At 34.6% G+C, this 21,661-nt stretch overlaps 1 protein-coding gene across 2 annotated transcripts in view; it reads left to right on the forward strand.

The window, feature by feature from the left end:
• gpc5b (glypican 5b) overlaps positions 1–21,661 on the forward strand; it is a 64,436-nt gene that overhangs the window by 25,829 nt on the left and 16,946 nt on the right. The window contains exons 8-9 of one of the 2 annotated variants that reach the window (XM_087302262.1): positions 12,110–12,265; positions 19,048–19,566. In XM_087302262.1, the coding sequence (XP_087158388.1) occupies positions 12,110–12,265; positions 19,048–19,083 (192 nt within the window). In that variant the 3' untranslated portion in view covers positions 19,084–19,566. 2 annotated transcript variants of the gene reach the window in all.

Here is a 21,661-nt window from a genome sequence, read left to right on the forward strand (position 1 = left end):
CCTCTGACCTTACCCTCTAAACTTAAGTGTGACAATAGTGTGTAGCACTAAAGTTATGTACAGTTTGTCAAGATATCTGGTACAACTTTGAGGAATAATAAGAAATTCTATTTAGTTGAAGCCAGCAGCCTTCTGGGCAATGCACTGACATGTAGCTTGGTTTTCCTTCAGGCAACTCAAGTTCGAGTCCCGACTTGGGGATCTGTCCTTATCCCACCGCCCTTCTCTTGTACTTGCTCTCACAATAAGTAAAAATGCCAAAACTAATTCTCAAAAACAAACATACAGTAACTGTTTTGTTGTAGAGATGATATGGCTTTGATGGTGTAGGCCAGATGTGCACTGAGAAAGATCCGACAATCGGAAGTTTGAGCCCTTATCATTCAGTTTAATCGACTTTTCAACTAAATCAAGACCAACTGAAGTTGGGCTATTATTGAAAAGGGATTTCTTGTGCCATTTGTGCACAAGTCAGTTCTAGTAAACTTCCAGCAAATTCATTCTGATGGTACTGTGTTTTCTACACAGAAACAGTTTTTTTTATGTGGTTTTATTGGTCAATAATGACATCAAGATAATTGATCAAGATAATAAGATTCAAATGATTTGGAACCTGTCATAGACATGCCGAGCCCTGGTCAATTGAGAAAAATAATTGAAGCTTGGCAAACAGCTTCACATATTATACCCACATTTAGGATGACAGAATTTCTTTTTAAAATATTTATTTTGGGCATTTTTCTTTTTGATAGGACATTAGTTAGACAGGAAGCAAAGATAGAGCTAAAGAGTTTGGACAGGATCAGGAAAGATTTCCAAGCCAGGATTGAAATCGGGATGCCCAAAGCACAGTTGTGCTATAGTATATGTCAGTGCACTCCCTACAACGCTACCAGCACCAACAGAACAACACAATCTCACGGCAATTCGTAACTTTTTAGTTTAGTGGCTAATTCGTATGCATTTGTAATAATTCGTACAATTTAGTACGACTTGCTCATCACCCAGTGATGGTTGGGTTTAGGGGCGGGGATTGGGTGCCACGCCTCCTTTTTAAAATCGTACATTTTCTTACGACTTAACTCGTACAAATACATACGAATGAGCCACTAAACTGACAAAACGTAAAATACTTATGTTTCCTCATAAGATCAGGCTGAACAGAACGACAGGATTTCTGATGAAAGATTTTTTTTTGTCTTCATTTCTTTAGTGCAAAGTTCCTACTAAAGATGCATTTTTTATCATTTAAACTAGATATTACTGTGGTCAAATTGTGCAAGCAACTTTTGAACAAAAAAGTATAGCTATGCCTAGTGTGTATTTCTTTTTATAAACCTTTCACTGAATGTTTGCTTTTGTAAGCCAAAAAAGAAGACATTAAGAACCACAAGAAGTACTAGTTTCAAGCTTGCCCACCAAACAAAAATAGTCTAGGCCAACTCATCACATGTCAGGAGTGGTGAGACAGTGTCATTAGCCCAGAGTTTGCTCTGTGATCAGAGTCTTTGGTCATGCCAAGCATCCTCAGCAGGAGTGTCGAAGACCTGCTTGGCATGGCGATAGAGTCTGTCGCTCCTGCAGCTGTGTTTGGGAGGGGACGGTGGGCAGCTCTGCTGGCCCTCTGGAAGCCATTTTGTAACATCTTTCATTGCTCCATTAAAACCAGACGCTCTGGTTCCACATTATGTCCAAACCCGACCCAGCCCTGGCCACATTGCTTCGCAGAGAGGACTTGCGTCACTGGCAGGCAAGAAAGCAGGGAAAGTACAGTAGATTTGTGTCAGGGGTTGAGGAGAAGGTCACTTTGAACCGCTTGCGGAATTACTTCTATTATTTCCACAGGTCATCACATGGGTTTTTGCTGTCACAGTGACCTATAGTGGTTTTTAGTGTCTAGCTGGTATTTCATTAACCTTCCCGTGTACAACCTGACAGGTAAAATATGGCATTGGTGTACAAATAATGGTAATACTTAACCTATGTACCCTTGGAAACAGGAACCTATGTAATAAATAGTGGGCATACCAATATGGAGACTTGACATGGTTAGTTGGGATGAGTTAGTATTCAAAGCATACTAGCATTGGAGTTTTCACATAATTGTTAATGTATTCCAGTTAAAGTAATGTGTTAATATCAGTGGTGTGGGATTGTATTTCGGCAAGGGGAAACCAAACATGATGGGTTTTTTTTGTTGAATGTATTTAAGTCAGCCATTAAAGCACCATAAAATTAGTCCACGTCAACTGTGCGTAAAAATTCAAAAATCTTCCCATACCTTCCAAATCTTAGATGTAAATCTCCATTGTGCGTGTTTGACTCAGAATGTTGTTATAATGTTTTCAGCAACTTAACTGAATGTAATTGAATGTAAATTACTTTTGATCACTATCGCCCACTTGTGTACACTGCTAAAATGTACATTTTGGCATGTTTTAAAGTAAAAAAAAAACAATAAAAACAAACAAGACATTTATTTGATGTTTTCAATGTGTGTTGGATTATTAGTGCATTTCGTCTCACTTAAAATGGAGACATGGACATGGTTTGTCGGGATGAGTTCGTATTCAAAGCATACTCGCATTGGGGTGTTATCATAATGGTTAATGTATTCCAGTTAAAGTATTGTGTTAATATCAGTGGTGTGGGATAGTATTTCTGCAAGGGGAAACCAAACATGACGGCTTTCTATTGTTGAATGTTTTTAAGTCAACCATTAAAGCACGATAAAATTAGTCCATGTCAATTGTGCATAAAAATTCGAAAATCTTCTCATACCTTCCCAATCTTAAATCTAATTCTCCAGTGTGCGCGTCTGACTTTATTTATTTAATTTAATATAAATGACTTTTGATTACTATCGCCCCTTTGTGTACACTGCAAAAATGTACATTTTGGCATGTTTTTAAATAAAAAAAATACTTTAAAGCAAACAAGACACATTTATTTAAAGAGAAATACTGCTTATGACATGTTTTCGATGTGTGTTGGGTTATTAGTGTATTTTGACTCACTCAAAATACAAGAGAAGAACACACTTAGTATTAAATATTCATTTTATGAAAACACGTCTTAATATTTAATGCGGTATTGTCTCCTGAGCATATGATTCTTGCTTTAAAAATCTTTAGATGCTTTAACTGGAAGATTACACAAAATAAAATGATTTGTTTTCCAATGTACATTAGGTTGTTGTCAAATATGGATCTATTTCAGAAGTCTTTGTTTCATAGGTAACATACCCCCGAATATAAAGTGTCCCGTGAATGTAGGACATGTGTTACACACTGAATAGTAATTGTGTCAAGATATCATGACAATTTGGCATCTTAAGTGTCACTTTGTGCTTTCTGAGAGATCCTGAAATAAAAACCAGAGCCCCAGTCCCAGGCCATCTCTGATAAACGCTTATTGAGAAATTAATATTGCAATAGCATGTTCCGTGGGTGAGTCATCTTGCGCTACAGGGAAGATTTATGCGAGTTTACTTCAAAGGTCGCCGTTATTTTTTTTTTCTCTGACTCTTCCGTGCGTCCTTTTGCTTTGAGCGGACAGTATGATGTAATACTCTTTTGCATAAAGCTAAGTAATTTATGAGTCCTCCCTGTGCAAATGGCGAATGAAGTGAACCCCAGGCGTGACTTACAACAGCCGAGATGTGTCACGGACGGATGCTAATGAGTATGAATGCTTTCATAACCCGCTATGCAAGTAAACATATATCAAAACACACAAGCTCGTACAGATATAACGTATGCAAGAAGATGTGCGCAACATATTTCAATACCATCTGAAGACACCTGAGTCTGTGTTGTTCGGTAATTGTTATGGATAGTACACCAAACCCATATGATGACCTTTTGTCCATGAGGTGTTTTATTTCCCATATATCGAGCTGTCAATTGGCGATTTATACCAGGAACCATCACGACAGCAACATAAAGTAGACAAGCATGAATTAGGTACTAAATTCTAAAATCATATGATATGTTACTATTGTTTACTTCATTACTGACACTTATATTTTCCCTCCTGCTGTAGATTTAGGATGTAGGATTGTTTTACAAAACTAATTATTATGAAAAATGATGTCAAGCAATAAATGTGAAATTATTATGACCTGAAGAGGATTTGGAGTTCTATAAATTAAGATTTTTGCCTATGTACCCATTTGTAGCTGTATAAAAGCTTTGCCCGAAATGATAACTTTCGATATTAGAAAGTCGAAAGTTGAGAAATATACATTTTTCTAAGCCTGTTTACAAAGGAAAAGGTCAAACCATTTTGGTTTTTTTGAGTTTGAGCATGGAAAATTCTGTCGTACGATGCTGCGTAAAGGGGCGCGATTAAAGAAGATGATTAGACATAAAAAGGGAGCCATTGACTCATATTTTAAATAAAATACAGAGAGGTGTTTAACATGTTTTGATCTTTAGTTGGTCTCACGCAGTCACGTGATGCGATTTCACAGGTCAGAGTCATCAAGCTTAAACTTTGCAACGCACCGAACTGCGAAACTTGTAGCACGAGCTTGCATTTCCAGTCTGTCACATTTGCATACGTATGAATGGAAGTCTATAGGGGGTCACCACTACAGAATGAACCACCAACTACTCTGATATATAATGAAGATAAGCACCATACAGGGTGAGGCAGTGGCGCAGTAGGTAGTGCTGTCACCTCACAGCAAGAAGGTCGCAGGTTCGAACCTTGACTCAGTTGGCATTTCTGTGAGAAGTTTGCATGTTCACACTGTCTTCACGTAGGTTTCCTCCGGGTGCTCCGGTTCCCCCCACTGTCCAAAGACATGCGGCACAGGTGAAGTTGGTAGGCTAAATTGTCCGTAGTGTATGAATGTTTCCCAGAGATGGGTTTCAGCTGGAAGGGCATCCGCTTCATAAAAACTTGCTGGATAAGTTAGTGATTCATTCCGCTGTGGCGACCCCGGATTAATAAAGGGACTAAGCCGACAAGAATGAATGAATGAGCACCATTCATGTTAGGAACGATGTGATGGCCAGAAAATATAACTTTTTTTATTTGGAAGCTGATTATCAATATATAGGTCAATAAAAAGTAAAGAAATAGTAAAAAAAAATGTTTAAAAAAAATCATCAAAATTTAAGATTGTTATGTCAAAATATATTGACACAAACGCATTTGCATGGGAAAGGCCTGCCATTTTGGCTTTTTCTTGTATGGTGGCTGTGAGTCATCAAAACGCCTCTCAAAGAGCTTATGAAAATTAGAAAAAAATGCAACCTGATTAAAAAAAATTATCATGGAAAGTTTTAGAGGGAGTGTGTTCAAATGTGATTGACACAGTGTGACGTCGAATTGAATTTTTAACCGGCAAAAATCTCAGAAAAAACGTGGAATGAACTTTTGCATTACATAAAAAAATAAACGCCATGCTAGAAAATATTTGTGCTGTTGTTGCTAACTAAAACTAAAGCAATTTTTTTGTCTATTTACGAATCGAAAAATAATTACGATGAAAAAGTTAAACTGAAAAAATATATACACCTATTAGTTAGTTTTTAAGGCAACATTGTTAAATTTCACTTAAACTAAAGTACTAAAATGACAAAAAAAATGGGAATATTAAAAACAAAGAATGAAGATGTCAAAAGCACAACCTAACTAAAAAGCTAATTAAAAATCAACAAATACTATACTAGTATATAAATAATAGTAAAATAACAGAATTATAGAATAATTATTTGTAATTTTAACATTAATATGCGCCATCGGTCTGAGTTATCGGTCTGTTTATCAGACCCCTGTCGACTGCACCTTAGTATCGCTTTCCTTTGACCATTAGAGGTGAATATCAGTCCAGCTGATGAGGACTGTTGTCAAGGAGATGCGGTTTGGCAACAAAGACCCCCAAAGCGTCCAATCGATCCGTCGACTTGAATGGGGTCTTGAATCTGCCACGGATATGAGGGAATTTGTTTCCCAAATGACTGCAGCTGATTTGTGCTGAAAATCCTGCCGGCGAAAAGCGAGAATGTAATGAAGACTGACTGTGAAGAGCTCTGAATATTAATGTACATCCTTGAAAATTTTAGCATCTGTCCCATTTGTATTTCAGTGGATCATGTAAGAAGTGTAGTTTCAGAAAATGTAATTTCATATGAAAGGTTGTCCCTTTTTTAGAAGAAGAATGATGGCTTCATTTCATGGGAGTCCGTCAGATTTTGTTTCTTACTTGGATTTTCTGTCTTGTTTCTAATTAAAATTTATATTTAAAAAAACTTAGATTAAGAAGCATTACTAGACATGTAAAAAATTATGTTGTTTTTTCAGAAGTGATAAAGCAAAATTAAGCGATTTTGTCCTTAAAACAAGCAAAAAAAATCTGAATAATTTATTCATTCATTTTCTTTCGACTTAGTCCCTTTATTCATCAAAGTGTACCACAAAGGAATGAACCGCCAACTTATCCAGCATATGTTTTGCACAGCGGATGCCCTTCCAGCTGCAACCCATCACAGGGAACTCTTACATTCACACGCACTCATACACTACAGCATATTTAGTTCATCCTATTCACATATAGCGCATGTCTTTGGACTGTGCGGGAAACCCGGAGGAAACCCACGCAAACATGTGGAGAACGTGCAAACTTCACACAAAAATGCCAACTGACCCAGCAGGGACTCAAACCAGTGACTTTCTTGCTGTGAGGCCACTTTTGGTTTTTAAATAAGAAGAATTTTCTGAACCCATTGGTAGATTATTTTACTTGTTTTAAGGGTAATATTGACTACTGTAAATTGTTGACCTATTGTTACTATATTGTTGACAATATTGTTTATTAATCTAGAAAATGCTTTTTGATTCAGGAATTTCTAAATATTTAGACTAGAAATAAGACAAACTAAAGGTTAAGAGAAGCATTCTTTAAAAACGTGTCGGTCAGTTTGCTTATGTGGAGGGCAGGGCTTGTGATAAAAGGCAGAGCAAACAAGTAAACACCCACTTTTCATAATCAAAGAGCCCAGGGTCTCGCCCTTATTCTTTGTTTCATTTGTTTCTTTCAAATTGTATAAATTATCAAATAAAAAGATTAAATAAATGACTATTTATTCATTCATTCATTTTCTTTTCGGCTTAGTCCCTTTATTAATCAGGGGTCGCCACAGCGGAATGAACTGCCAACTTATCCAGCATATGTTTTATGCAGCAAATGCCCTTCCAGCTGCAACCCAACACTGGGAAACACCCATACACTCTTGCATTCACATACATACACTATAGCCAATTTAGCGTATTCAATGTGCCTATACTGGAAAACCAGAGAAAACTCATGTGAACACGGTGAGAACATGTAAACTCCACACAGAAATGCAAACTGACCCCGCCGGGGTACAAACCAGCGACCTTCTTGCTGTGAGACGATCGTACTACCCTCTGTACCACTGTGTCGCCCTAAATGACTATTTATTAAAATCTAAAAAATATATATATATATATAATTATATATTGATTTGTTTGCTTTTTAATTAATTGCCTATTTTAAATCAATAATTAATTGACTTTTTAAATTATTATTATTATTAATATGATTTGTACATAACTGTTTTGTAAAATAATGATGTATTGAGTACATTTTCGTTGAATGATTAAAAATATTATTTTAATTATTAATTCATTTCATAGGAGTTGATCAGGAGCATTTTGGACCAGTCAGTTGGGATACATGGGGGCAGGGGTTATTATATAAGGAGGGTCATGTGAGTAAACGCCTACTTTTCATAATCAAAGACCTCAGAGTCCAAACCGTACTCTCTTGCTTCTTTCAGAAATATATCATGAAACAAAAGTAATTTTTTGTCAAATATATTTTCATGTTAATTAAAGTTATTAAATGACCATTTATTATATTAAATATACACTAAAATGCTGGGTTCCACATAATTCTTTTAGGTTGTCCCAACACAAATCAATTAAGTTAACTTAATTGTTTTCAAATTTAAGTGGATTAAACATAAAACAATTAAGTTGTCCCAAAAAAAACTCAAGAATTGTGTTGATTCAGCTCATTTTAAAGTAGTTTGAACAAGCAGCAAAAATATTTTTGAGTGTAGTTATATATTCAATACTTTTACTTTTAATTAATTGCATTTACATTATTTAATGATTAATTAAGTTGTTAATTTGAAATTATTTAAATTATTATTCATTAAAATATTTAATAATTGCATTATTTATGCACAACTATTTTGTAAAAGAATAATATGAATTAAAATAAATATAATAAAAAAATAATAAAATGTTCTTTTTTGGGTGAACTGTCCCTTTAAGGGGGAGAGATCCTCCTTTAATTGTTTCTTCTCTAATCACAAACAAAGCAATTAAAATGTAATGTGCGGCTCAATTGAATAATGACCCGGGCAGAGAAGAATAAAGCCAGCAGTAATAAGTGTGCTGCTATTTGATCTGAATAGAAGCGGATGGAGGCACTGGAGGAGGACAGTCTGTTTCTATGGTGCTCGTCTGACGCCTGCCATAATTCATTATACAGGAGTTAATTAACAGTCCCCTGGGGGACGATTCCCTCAAAGTCACTGTGGAGTTTAATTGTGTTTCCTTCCTTCCGTCTGGAAGACACAGGAGGAAGGGGAAGTGAATGCAAAATATGTTTCATCGTAGTACGTTATTTTATAAAATATCAAATTATATTATCATGAATTAAATAATATTTTAGCCTAATTATTTAATAATATTAATATTCTTTTAAATTATTATTTTTAGGGTTTTTTCACCTTTTATTGGGATAGGATAGTGGAGGACAGACAGGAAAGCTTTGGGAGCAGAGAGGGGACGGATCGACATGAGACTTCAAGCTGGTAATCAAACTCAGGTTGCCACTAGGCTATCATAATATTAATATTTAAATAACTTAATACTGTACATTGTTTATTGAATATTATTATTTAGACAAATATAACTGTTATTAGATATCTAAAACATTAAATAATTATTATAATTATTCACTTAATTGCTTTATTTTTCAACAGTACAAATTATTAATTGTGATAATTACTTTTTATTATATAAAAATGCATGTTTATGATACAATGATTACATGATTATATATATTAGCCCCCTTTGTTTTTTTTAAACATTTCCCAAAATATATTTAACCGAGCAAGGAAATTTTCACAGCATGTCCAATAATATTTTTTTCTTCCGAACAAAGTCTTATTTGTTTTATGTCGGCTAGAATAAAAGCAGTTTTTATTTTTTTTAAACCAATTTAAGGTCAAAATTATTAGCCCCTTTAAGCTATATTTTTTTACAATAGTCTACAGAACAAACCATCGTTGTACAATAACTTACCTAATTGCCTTATCCTGCCTAGTTAACCTAATTAACCTAGTTAAGCCTGTAAATGTCACTTTAAGCTGTATAGAAGTGTCTTGAAAAAATATCTAGTCAAATAATATTTACTGTCATCATGGCAAGGATAAAAGAAATCATTTATTAGAACTAAAAACTATTATGTTTAGAAATGTGTTGAAAAAATCTGCTCTCCGTTAACAGAAATTGGGCGGAAAGTAAACATGGAGGCTAATAATTCAAGGGGGCTAATAACTAGGTAAGGTTACTTTAGGTTAGGTTATTTAGGTCCTCATTTCATAACAGGGCCACACCAAAAAAAAAACTCACATAGTGACAACAACAAATGGACATAAAGACATAAAACATAAACATGCAAAACACTCTCTTTAAAAAAATATATAAATAAATTATCTTTGTAACTAAGTGTCTAGCACTCTCTTCCAGCACAGAAACGCCTCTGTTTTTGTCTATGCCTAATTTAATCCTCTAGTGGCTGCTGGTATGAAACTATTTTTGTATCGTTTAGTTCTACAGCTTGTTAATAGAAAACCTTTGACCAGAAGGTATAGGAGACTGGCTCCAGATTGGCTAGTGACACCACAGTCAGTTTACTGGACCACTGTATCACTATCTCATTAAGTGTGCTTTTATTCTTAATAGAAAGGTTCCCAAACCATGACCCCAAGTAAAAGATAAAACAGATTCAAGAAAAGCATGGCAGAATAAAATCCTCATGTGTTTATCAATATGGGAACAGTTTTACTTTCTCAAACAGAATATTTGCTGGTGCCCTTTTTTACACACTGCTTCACAATTCTCGTCAAAGGAGACGTTGGAGCCAATAATTGTGCCAAGGTATTTGTATGATCACACACTTTCCACAGTCTGATTTTTAATGGAAGTGTTCACCTGTGTGGAAGCAGCCTTCCTAAAATCGATGATCATATCTATACATATGAGTTAGAACTATTGGTCACACTATATTTTGATGGTCCGTTTGTTGAATTAAGTGCAATTACATGGCAACTAATTCTCATTAGATTATAAGTAGACTGTGAGGGTTGGGTTCAAGGTTAGTGTAAGCTGACATGTACTTGCAAAGTCTTGTCACACTTGTTAGACACACACAATTCTCATAGATCCAAAATACTACTCTACCCAATATTAAACCTAACTATTCTGCTGATAGTTGTTGTTGTAAAGAGTAAGTCTAAATATAAAATCAGAATCAAAATAGGAAGCCAGAAAATAACTCTGTTAAGATGTCATGAATTATACGCTTATGTGATTCCCTGAACCATGTGTTTAATATTCTCTGTCTGTGGAGATTGGGTTTACACTTGACTGAATCACTGTTTAGTGAGCTGGAATTGTTTTCTATTGAGCTTTGACTTCTTGAGCTGAACACTCGACTCGCTCGCTTCATATTTCAGACTAAGTTCACTATTCAGCTGCATATTGGGCTTGGACTTATGGAAGTAATTATGATACATTACACAAAACTAGTAGTTACAGAAACTATCTATCTGTTCTAACAAAGATGAGGGGGTAAAAACAGGCTCTCAGCATGCTAACTAAAATAGGTATTTCAGCAGCATGTTAGCAACATGTTAGCATGCTAAATCATGCTTGACGTATTGCCATTGTAGTGTGGTAAATCACTTAACAAACATGTCTAGCAAATAGCTATCAGTGTGGTAACATGTTAGCGATGTGTTTGATGATAGCAGGAATATGATTCTCATTTTTTATCAAAAGTTTTATCTGTCTGTATTTCTATCTTCCTGTGTAACCATAGGAAATGCTGAGCCATGACAAAAACAAGCGATCAACATGCTAAATCGTGTTAGCAGTATGTTAATAGTATGCTAGGGAATGTTAGAAATGTGTTAAAAATCATGGTAAAACATGATTGGAGTGTCATTCATGCTAACAACCTGTTAATAGTGTGTTCAAATCATGTGGTAAATCATGTGAGAAACACACAACTAATGTTCTAATAACATGATCACCATGTGTTAAGACTTGATCAAACAGTTTTGTTTTCATGCAAGTGCTCAATATTTAAAATTTTCATTTAACTTTCATAATATTTTATCATGTAATTTTTTCCCTTGTGTGCAGTTCTTGATTATTCTGCAAATAAAGCAATAGTGGCACGCATATGTTTAAATGCAAAAATAACATAATGAAATGATTAAAAAACATAATAATAAAATTAGAACGCTGACCATATTTATTGGTTTAGGTATTCATCAATTTATGTAGTAAAAGCAGTCGCCAGTTTTTTGACCACATGGGGACATTGTTTTGCTCTCTGTTAGCAAAACGCTCATAAATCACACAGAATTAAATATATATTTTTTTAAAAAGCATAAAACTGTGAAGATTGACTATAGGGGTATGGTTGGGGCAAGAGGACAGAATATACAGTATACAATGTTAGAATTATAAGGTTCTATCTGACATTTTTGTCCAAATTGAGTTGACATATTCTTATTAAATGACAACTTATTTACATTATGAGATGTTTTTTATAAGTTGTTTACATTTTAAGACTTTTTAATTTTTTAAAAAAGTTACACATATACTGTTTGCTATGGAATGCAAAAACTTTGAAGCTCATTATCTCAAAATCTTTTAGAACGCAGAAAGAACCTTATAATTCCAAGGTGGCTTTATAAATAGGTCTATGGAAAGTCCCCATAAAACATCAATCCCAAAAGTGTGTGTTGTGTGTGTTTGGTAACAGGAGATGTGGGCAACGACGGGTTTGGGCACAGGTGGCACAGATGTTAAGGAGTCCAGCAGTGCAGAAGGCAGTGGCGAGTGTGATGATGAAGATGGCTGTCAGGGTTCGGGACGCGGAGACGAAAGAGGTAAGTCTCATACAGCTGGCAGAGGACGAGTGTCCCGTCTGGATACATTTACTGGCCTGAGTTTTTGCAGGGCAAATTTTGTTTTCAAACAAAATTTGATTTAAAAGGTTGGTTTAATAAAAACATTTATCTTGCTAGTTTGCTAGGATTTATATCATATTATATAATTTATATTATATTAAGGCAAGTAAGAAAAAATTTCAGAACATATATATATATAAAAAAAAAATATATATATATATATATATATATATATATATATATATATATATATATACATATTTATACAGTATATATATATATATATATATATATATATATATATATATATATATATATACAGTATATATATATATATATATATATATATATATATATATATATATATATATATATATATATATATATATATATATATATATAAAAATTTTAATTAAAAGCTTTTTTGGACATTATACATTTATTTATTAATTCATTTTCTTTTCGGCTTAATCTCTTTATTAATCTGGGGTTACCACAGCGAAATGATACGGCAACTTATTCCGCACTTGTTTTACGCAGCGGATGCCTTTTTAGCCACAACCCATCACTGGAAAACATCCATACACACTCATTCACACACTCACTTATACTACGGTCAATTTTAGCATATCCAATTGACTGAAAAGGTCAATATGAACTTAAAAACTTGGTTGTTAAGTTTAAAGGTCTTGCAAATCAAGCAAAACAAATTGTCTTGTTTTAAGAAATAATATTCCAATTAAGTCAGTTTTTCCTTAAAATAAATAATCTGTCAATGGGGCAAGCAAAAAAATTTCATGTCAAAAGGAAAAACAAGATTATTTAGCTTACCCCATTGGCAGATTATTTTGCTTGTTTTAAGGAAAAACTCACTTAATTTTGCCATATAATTTCTGAAAACAAGTCTATATGATTTGCTTGCCTAGAAAAGGCTTTTTGATATAAGAATTTTTTTAGATATTTGGACTAGAAAGAAGAAAATCTAAGTAAAAAATCATTTTTGCAGTGTAGAAATGAGTCATTAAAACTATTATGTTTAGAAATGTGTTTTAAAAAAACCTCTTCGTTAAATAGAATTTGGGGAAAAAACAGGGGGGGCTAATAATTTAGGGGGGCTAATAATTCTGACGTCAGCTGTATGTATGAATATTTACAAAATAGATAACTAATACATAACTTATTAAATGTTCTTATATTTTGAATATTATTTTCATTTTATTAAAGCTTCAGATAAGTAGTTTTACTCTAGATAAGTTTTCCTCTCAGATCTGCGCTTTTCTCTTCTGAGAGTCTGCACTGAATAATAGATTCCGAATAGACTTACAATAGAAGAACAGAGTTATTGCAGCATTTCTCAAGGAGCTCCTGCTGTTCTTTCACTCTGCTGCTTCTGTAATGTCTGCTGGTTCGTTCATTGCTCTCAGATCCATTTCCACAAGCTGTAGCATCTCTGCTCTACCATTACAGACATTAACAAAAACATCATTCTGTCGGCTAAAGCTAGGATACTGTCTGGTAAAATCATCTTCATTCTTTAATCATCTACAGTTAAAATGATTTGTTCTACTATCAGCACATTTGGTGTTTAAAAAATTGTGCACAAATTTCCCAGTACTGGGTTGTGGCTGGAAGGCCATCCGCTGTGTAAAATATATGCTGAAATAGTTGGTTGTTCATTCGGCTGTGACAATCCCTGATAAATAAGGGACTAAGCCGAAGGAAAATGAATGAAGTTGTGCAGAAATTCACTACAGTATTACTATATATTACTGTATCACTTACAAGCAGACATGTCTAATAATAAATAATAATAAAAAGCATTTTTAAAATCTATAATATGATATTTTTCGTTTTTTGTAAAGAATTACAAATATTCAATATAATAATAAATAAAATACTAAAATATATCTGAAAATATTTTAAAGTAATTTCAGAATTTATTCAAGCAACGGAGCATAGTAATATGTAGCTTATATATATATATATATATATATATATATATATATATATATATATATATATATATATATATATATATATATATATATATATATATATATATATATATATAGCATAATAATAAATATACAATAATAAATCCAGTAGTAAATAGTTATATAGTGGTCCCTCACTTTAACATGTTTCACTTCTCGCAGTTTTGCAGATTTTTTAAATGTAATTTTTTTACAGCGCATTGTGTTCTGCATCCTGATTAGCACATTGTGTTCTGCGTCCTGACTGGCTGTAGACCATTGTCAATTAATCTCTTACATGCCGTGTCTCCTGTACAGTACAGAATGCGTTTAGCTTGCCAATTTTACATAAATCTTTGACCGGCTCTGAAGTGATGGACTGTAAATTCTGAAACATTCTGTGGTAACACCCAAAAAGCAGAGGAATTCGCTAACCATCGCGCAAAAAGTTGAACTTCTGGACATGCTAAAGGAAAGTAGAAGTTACCAGGTGAAGGACGGCATTACGGAATAAATAATTGAAGATCAAATGGTTTTATCTTTAGTTTCATCTGGGAAAGTTGTATAAAGTGTGTAGTGTGACACTGTCAACTAAACTATTTAATTTTGTTATGCAGATAACAAATGTGTGCTTATTTCTTTGGACAACAAACAAAGTCAAATTAGTAATAGTAATTAATAATTATAACGTTAATAGTCTCTCACTCTCTCGCACATGCATTCAGTCTTAGTAAAAAATAAAGCACACTACTTTGCGGATTTTGCCGATTGCCGCTTATTTTTAAACTTAACTCCCGCGAATAACAACAGACCACTGTAATAAAATAAATATATATCTTGTTTTGTATGTAAAATTATAAATATCAGTAATAAAACTGAAGAAATGTATGTATTCACTGTAAAAATGACAAAAAATCAAGACAGCAATTGTCTTTATATTGCTTTAACTTATTTTAAGTAAATCAGATTTCGGCAAAAAAAAATTTAACTTATACAAAGTTTAACTTCATATTTTTAGTTAGTTTTTTTGATGTAAGTTTTGATGACTAGAAAAGTTCATTTGATTCAACTAAAAAAATTAAGTCAGCAGGAATTCTAATAGACACTGTAAAAAATAATGGGTTCCACATAATCAATTTGTGTTAGGACAACATGAAGGAATGAAGTTAACTTAAGTTAAGTTAGCTTTTTACAAATGTATGTGGATTGAACATAAAACAATTAAGTTGTGCCAATAAAAGTCAAGAATTGTGTTGTTTTGGCTCATTTTAAATAAGTAGTCTTAACAAACAGCAAGTTTCAAATTTTTAAGTGTAAAATAGTAATATATAATTTGTATTGATGGGGCGTCATGGTGGCGCAGTGGGCAGCTTAATCGCCTCACAGCAAGAAAGTCGCTGGTTTGAGCCCCTGCTGGGTCAGTTGGCATTTCTGTGTAGAGTTTGCATATTTTCCCAGTGTTTGTGTGGGATTCCTCTGGGTGCTCCGGTTTCCCCCACAACCCAAAGGCATGTGGTATAGGTAAATTGAATAAACGAAATAGGCCGTCTCGTGTGTGCGTAAAAGAGTGTGTATGGGTGTTTCCCAGTACTGGGTTGCAGCTGCATTAGTTGGCAGTTCTTTCCGCTGTGGCGACCCCAGATAAATAAAGGGACTAAGCTGAAAAGAAAATGAAGGAATGAATGTGTATTGATTTGAGTTTTTTTTACTTCAGTAGTTTGGAAAGGCACTGTTTCAGTTTGAATGTCCTTGTTTTCTTTGCTCTGGCTATCGGGTTTTCCAAACTATAAACTCACAAACTGCAGATGTGGAGACACAAACGGTAAACACACACACACACACACACATGCACAGATTTGATTTCATTTGTCTGGAGGATTGAGCCTCAGCAAGTGCTTATCAGACTCAGTTCCATAAACAACTAGATAAAGTTACACCTGAAATCCCACTTCCTTCTCAAACACTGCAGAATCAGAGGACAAAAACTGAGGGACACAAGAGGACACGACAGGAGAAATAAAGTAGAAAATGCTTGACATTATATCATAAAATAAATAAATGTATACAATTATATATATTATTAGTCAAAAAAAATGTTGGTAACTATAATGCATTATGCATAATTACATGTAACTAAACTGAGCTAAACAATATCTAAACAATGCTTACCTACATAAAGTAAACTAACCCAACCAAATAGTACACTGAAAATTTTTACAATTTTACAAATTTTTTTTTTAAGGTAACTGGTTGCGAACAATTTATATGGGCTGAAATTAAACAAATACTTAAAATTTGGTAACGTTTAACTTAATTAGTTTGATTAAATAGAGCCTATATACAGTGGGGGAAATAAGTATTCAGCAAGTCACCATTTTCCTCTGATAACATATTCCTAAAGGTGCCGTTGACATGAAATTTTCACCAGATGTTAATAACATCCAAAGAAATACAAATATAAAACAAAAACAAATCCAATTAGTTTACAAATGATGTCATGTGTAATAAAATGAAATGACACAGGAAAAAAGTATTGAGCACATGATGAAAGGGAGGTGAAAGCTCAGACAGCAGCTGAAATCTCTCCGTAGTTCTTCAGCAACCCTCTGCCCTTCCTCAGTGTAAATTAATATTCGATGCTTCAGTCCAACATCTACATTAGCAGGATGATGAAGATGAAACCACAGTGGACATTTCAGCAAGACAACAATCCAAAACACAGCCAAATAAACTCTCAAATGCCTTTAGAAAAGAAAATCAAGCTGTAGAATGGCCCAGCCAATTACCTGACTTGAATCCAATAGAAAACACAAAATTAAGATCAGTTTAGCTAGACGAGACCCACAAAACCATTAAGATTTTTACACTCTGTGAAAAAATCTCGCCTGACGAATGCAGTAAATAATGAGTAAATCTTGAATATTATCTGTGATTCTGAAATTGGTTTCTATCAGGAGATCATTCCACAAACAAGAAGGCCTTAAAAATGAACAGAACTGACGTTTGCCTTCAATTGTGTAATGAAACAAGCCCATCAATCACCCTGGACTCGTATAAAGCTCAACACAATACTCCAACACAATCATTTGCTGTGTAAACAAGCTGAAGAAAACAAGCCTTGAGTTTAAACACGACGGCCAGAAAGCGTATTAGCATTATTGACGCAGACAGAGAATCTCTGGGGTTCAGGAAACAATCAATGAGGCGCGCAGGAAAAAAATATTACATTCCTGTCCAACGTACAGAATATAAACCCCAAAACAGACCTTGTTGGTCTGATGGAGCTTTGCTCCTGATTAGGGTGAAGAAATTCAGTTTTCCATTGTGGTGGAACTGATTACAAGAGGCAGTTTTAGCATAATGGCAGTTTTATAGTACAGTAGCTTCACAGCTGCATGTTGTCTTTTATATCAAATGTTTAAGAAATAATTGAAAACAGCATTTGAAAAAATTAGAAAATAATGCACATCTGTGGTGGCCGTCGACGTGCAAAGTGGAATAACACCTTAGGTGCACATTATTTTCTGATTATTCAATGGACATAAGTTAATTGTTCTGCCTATACTACAGTTACCACACCTAAGGACACTGTTCAGATGTTGTAATTCAAGTAATTTGTTAGGTCTTTGTCTTCAAACTCCTCCGGTGTAATTTTACAGCTCCAATATTGTGAAATAACTCAAATAATTCAGCGGAGTGATATGAAATTGAAATGCGATTAACTACTTTAGCTGTGCATTCATCTAAAAGTTGCCCCGTGGTATAATAAGTAAAGTTTTATAAACTAATTTCGAGAGGATCACATGTTATGATTGATCGTGGCTGGTCCCGCATCAACAATCATCAATAAACCAATCAAACGAATCCAAGCCTTCAATAAATAGCCCAGTTTGTCTTACTTCCATTATCTTTGTTTTTGAGGAATCCTCCATCCACCCCGTTTCCCCTTTTGTCCTTTACCAGGGGAAGCTCTCGAGACCTACCTGATCTCAGAGCCCCTTCTATGCTTTAAGACCAGTATCTCCAAGCTCAGGGTTCTCTTCCGGAACAACATGCCAAACCTGCAACTAGTATCAAGTAATAGCGAAGTGTGAACTCTTGAAAACATTTTTAACCGGCTACTTTATTCAGATAGAATATTATAAGTAGTTATCAGTACATACAAATACAGTAGTGCAAATGCCTGGTCGGATGGTCAATGTGATACTGATAATAAAAATGGGACATCAAGGTAATAATGATAAATCGTATGATCGGTCTGTGCAATGGTTTATAACAGTAGCACATGTGCAATACAGTTTTGTGTTTACACACAAAGATTTCTTGACATTCTTTGTACTTTACATCATCAGTCAAGTGTTTGAAATCACTCATTTTTTGTGGCCAGATATGATTTGAGATCACAGAATTAGAACAAAATCATACTTTTATAAATAGTCATTTTACATCGAAATCATACTTTTTCACAATCACTCAACATATCATTAAAAATACATTGTGCATGAAGTGTGCCTCACTCAGGTGAGTAGTCTTGACAAACCACCTGTAGAAACACTCTTCTTTCCAAACTCAAGCACTTAATTCCCTAATAGATCAACTTACTAACAGTATAATTAGCACTTCTTGTGTGTATTGCCTCTTCTTGTTGAATCACTGAATGCCTCCTTAATTGTAAATTGGACAAAAGCATTTGCTAAATGACTAAATGTAAATGTATAGTATTATATTAAGTGGTAAAGGCTAGTTCAATTAGCTATTAGCTAGATAATAAGCTAGACTTAAATTGTCGTCCTTACTATCACTATCAATGATACCAGAAAATATTGGGATATAGTCATGTCACCCATCCTTAATCCCCTGCTATTTTCCAACCCTGATCTCCATCATCCACAGTGTCTGTTTGCGTGTGTCTCCGTCACGCTCAATTACGACAAGTAACGCTTGACGAAAACAAACAGTGCTAATGGCGTTGTCCGAGTATTTACCTCAATATCAGTAGACGGAGACCAGAGAAGTGGCCACGATCATAAAAAGCTCCGCTCTTCGCTAATGAAGCATTTCCTGGCGGATGAATAATTGATGGATTGTGAAGGAAACTGGACCTTCTTGACCCGCACGAGACAGACTGCCATCCTGCGCTTCAGGGTCTCATCAACTCCAGTAATTTAGGTCTGAAAGTGCTAAAAGTAAGGTTAATGGGGGAAGTTTTTGCTGCAACTTTTGTCCCTTCTATAATTATTTCTTGACAGCTTGTGATAAAAAACTGTCGACATCGGTGATGTTTAATGGATCACTTGATCCATTAAAGGTAATTAAAGTTTGTAATGCTGGATCAGAGCCTTTTTGTTTGTCTATTGGATTTTCCCTTCTTTTTTATTGGTAAACTAAAGTGTCTCTTTATGTCCTATAGGTTGATATATGTATTCTGCATCAAATTGAACAATTTTTCAAGTGCTGTTGAAAGATTTTTTTATCATATTTTTCACCATACTTTGTTTTATTAACTAATGTATTATTTTAATATATATTATTGTCTTTGCATTGATGACAGTATATAATATTTTGCTAGTTATTTTGCAAGAAACAGCACATTTTAAAGGCTTAACTTATTTAGTTAGGTTAACTAGGCAAGTTAATAATAATTTTAAGGAAGTCATTGGACAACAGTGGTTTGTTCTACAGCCAAATAAAAAAAATAAAAAAAATTATATATATATATATATATATATATATATATATATATATATATTTTTTTTTTTTTTTTTTTTTTTTTTTGGAGAATAATAATAACTTTTTTAAAAAATATTTTATTGCACTATATATACACAGTCCATCTTGAAAGTATTCATAGCGCTTCAGTTTTTCCACATATTTACGTTACAGCCTTATTCCAAAATGCATTAAATTCATTTATTTCCTCAAAATTCTACACATAATACCCCATTATGACATTTTTTGAAGTTGTTGCAAATTTATAAAAAAAAAAAAAAAAATGAAAAATCACATGTACAGAAGTATACACAGACTTTGCTGTGAAGCTCTAAATTGAGCTCAGGTACATTCTGTTTCCACTGATCATTCTTGAGTTGTTTCAGCAGCTTAATTGGAGTTTACCTGTGGTAAATTCAGTTGATTGGATATGATTTGAAAAGGCATACAACTGTCTATATAAGGTCCCAGGGTTGACAGTATGGTCAAAGCACAAACCAAGCATGAAGATAATGGAATTGTCTGTAGACCTCCGAGACAGGATTGTCTCGAGGCACAAGGCTGGGGAAGGTTACTGAAAATTTCTGCTGCTCTAAAAGTTCCAATGAGCACAGTGGCCTATATTATCTGTAAGTAGAAGATGTTTGGAATGACCAGGACTCTTCCTAGAACTGGCTGGCCATCTAAGCTGAGTGATGGGCCTTATTTAGGGAGGTGATCAATAACCCGATGATCACTCTGTCTGAGCACCAGCGTTCTTCTGTGGAGAGAGGAGAAGCTTACAGAAGGACAACCATCTGTGCAGCCATCCACCAATCAGGTCTGTATGGTTGAGTGGCCAGACGGAAGCCACTCCCCACCTGGAATCTGCCAAAAGGCATTTGAAGGACTCTCAGACCGTAAGAAACAAAGATCTGTGGTCTGATAAGACTAAAATCGAACTCTTTGGTATGAATGCCAGGCATTACGTTTTGAGAAACCAGGCACCGCTCATCACCAGGCTAATAGCATCCCTACAGTGAAGCATAGTGGTGGCAGCATCATGCTGTGGGGATGTTTTCTAACAGCCGAAAATGGAAGACTAGTCAGGATAGAGGGAAAGATGAATGCAGCAATGTACAGAGACATCCTGAATGAAAACCTGCTTCAGAGTGCTCTTGACCTCTCTTGACTGGGCCGACCAAAGCACACCGCCAAAATATCAATGGAGTGGCTTCACAACAACTCTGTGAATATCCTTGAGTGGCCCAGCCAGAGCCCAAACCTAAATCCTATTGAACATCTCTGGAGAGATCTGAAAATGGCTGTACACCGTCGCTTCCCATCCAGCCTAAAGGCTGATTTATACTTCTGCGTCAAACGCCGGCGTATGCAGAAGTATAAATGCACAGCCACGCGCGTTGCATGCGCTGTGGGTTACGCCGGTCACCTGACGCAGAAGTATAAATCAGGCTCAACAGAGCTTGAGAGGTACTGCAAAGCGGAATGGTCAAAAATTCCCAAGCTTCTGGCATCAAATTTGAAAAGACTTGAGGCTGTTGTTGCTGCCAAAGGTGCATCAACAAAGTATTGAGCAAAGGCTGTGAATACTTATGTACATGTGATTTTTCAGGTTTTTTATTTTTAATACATTTGCAACAATTTCACAAAATCTTTTTTCACATTGTCATTATGGGATATTGTGTGTAGAATTTTGAGGAAATAGTTTAATCCATTTAATGG

This window comes from Danio rerio, chromosome 22 (genome assembly GCF_052040795.2).
Source record: "Danio rerio strain M-AB ecotype USA chromosome 22, GRCz13ab, whole genome shotgun sequence".
NCBI classification, from domain to species: domain Eukaryota; kingdom Metazoa; phylum Chordata; class Actinopteri; order Cypriniformes; family Danionidae; genus Danio; species Danio rerio.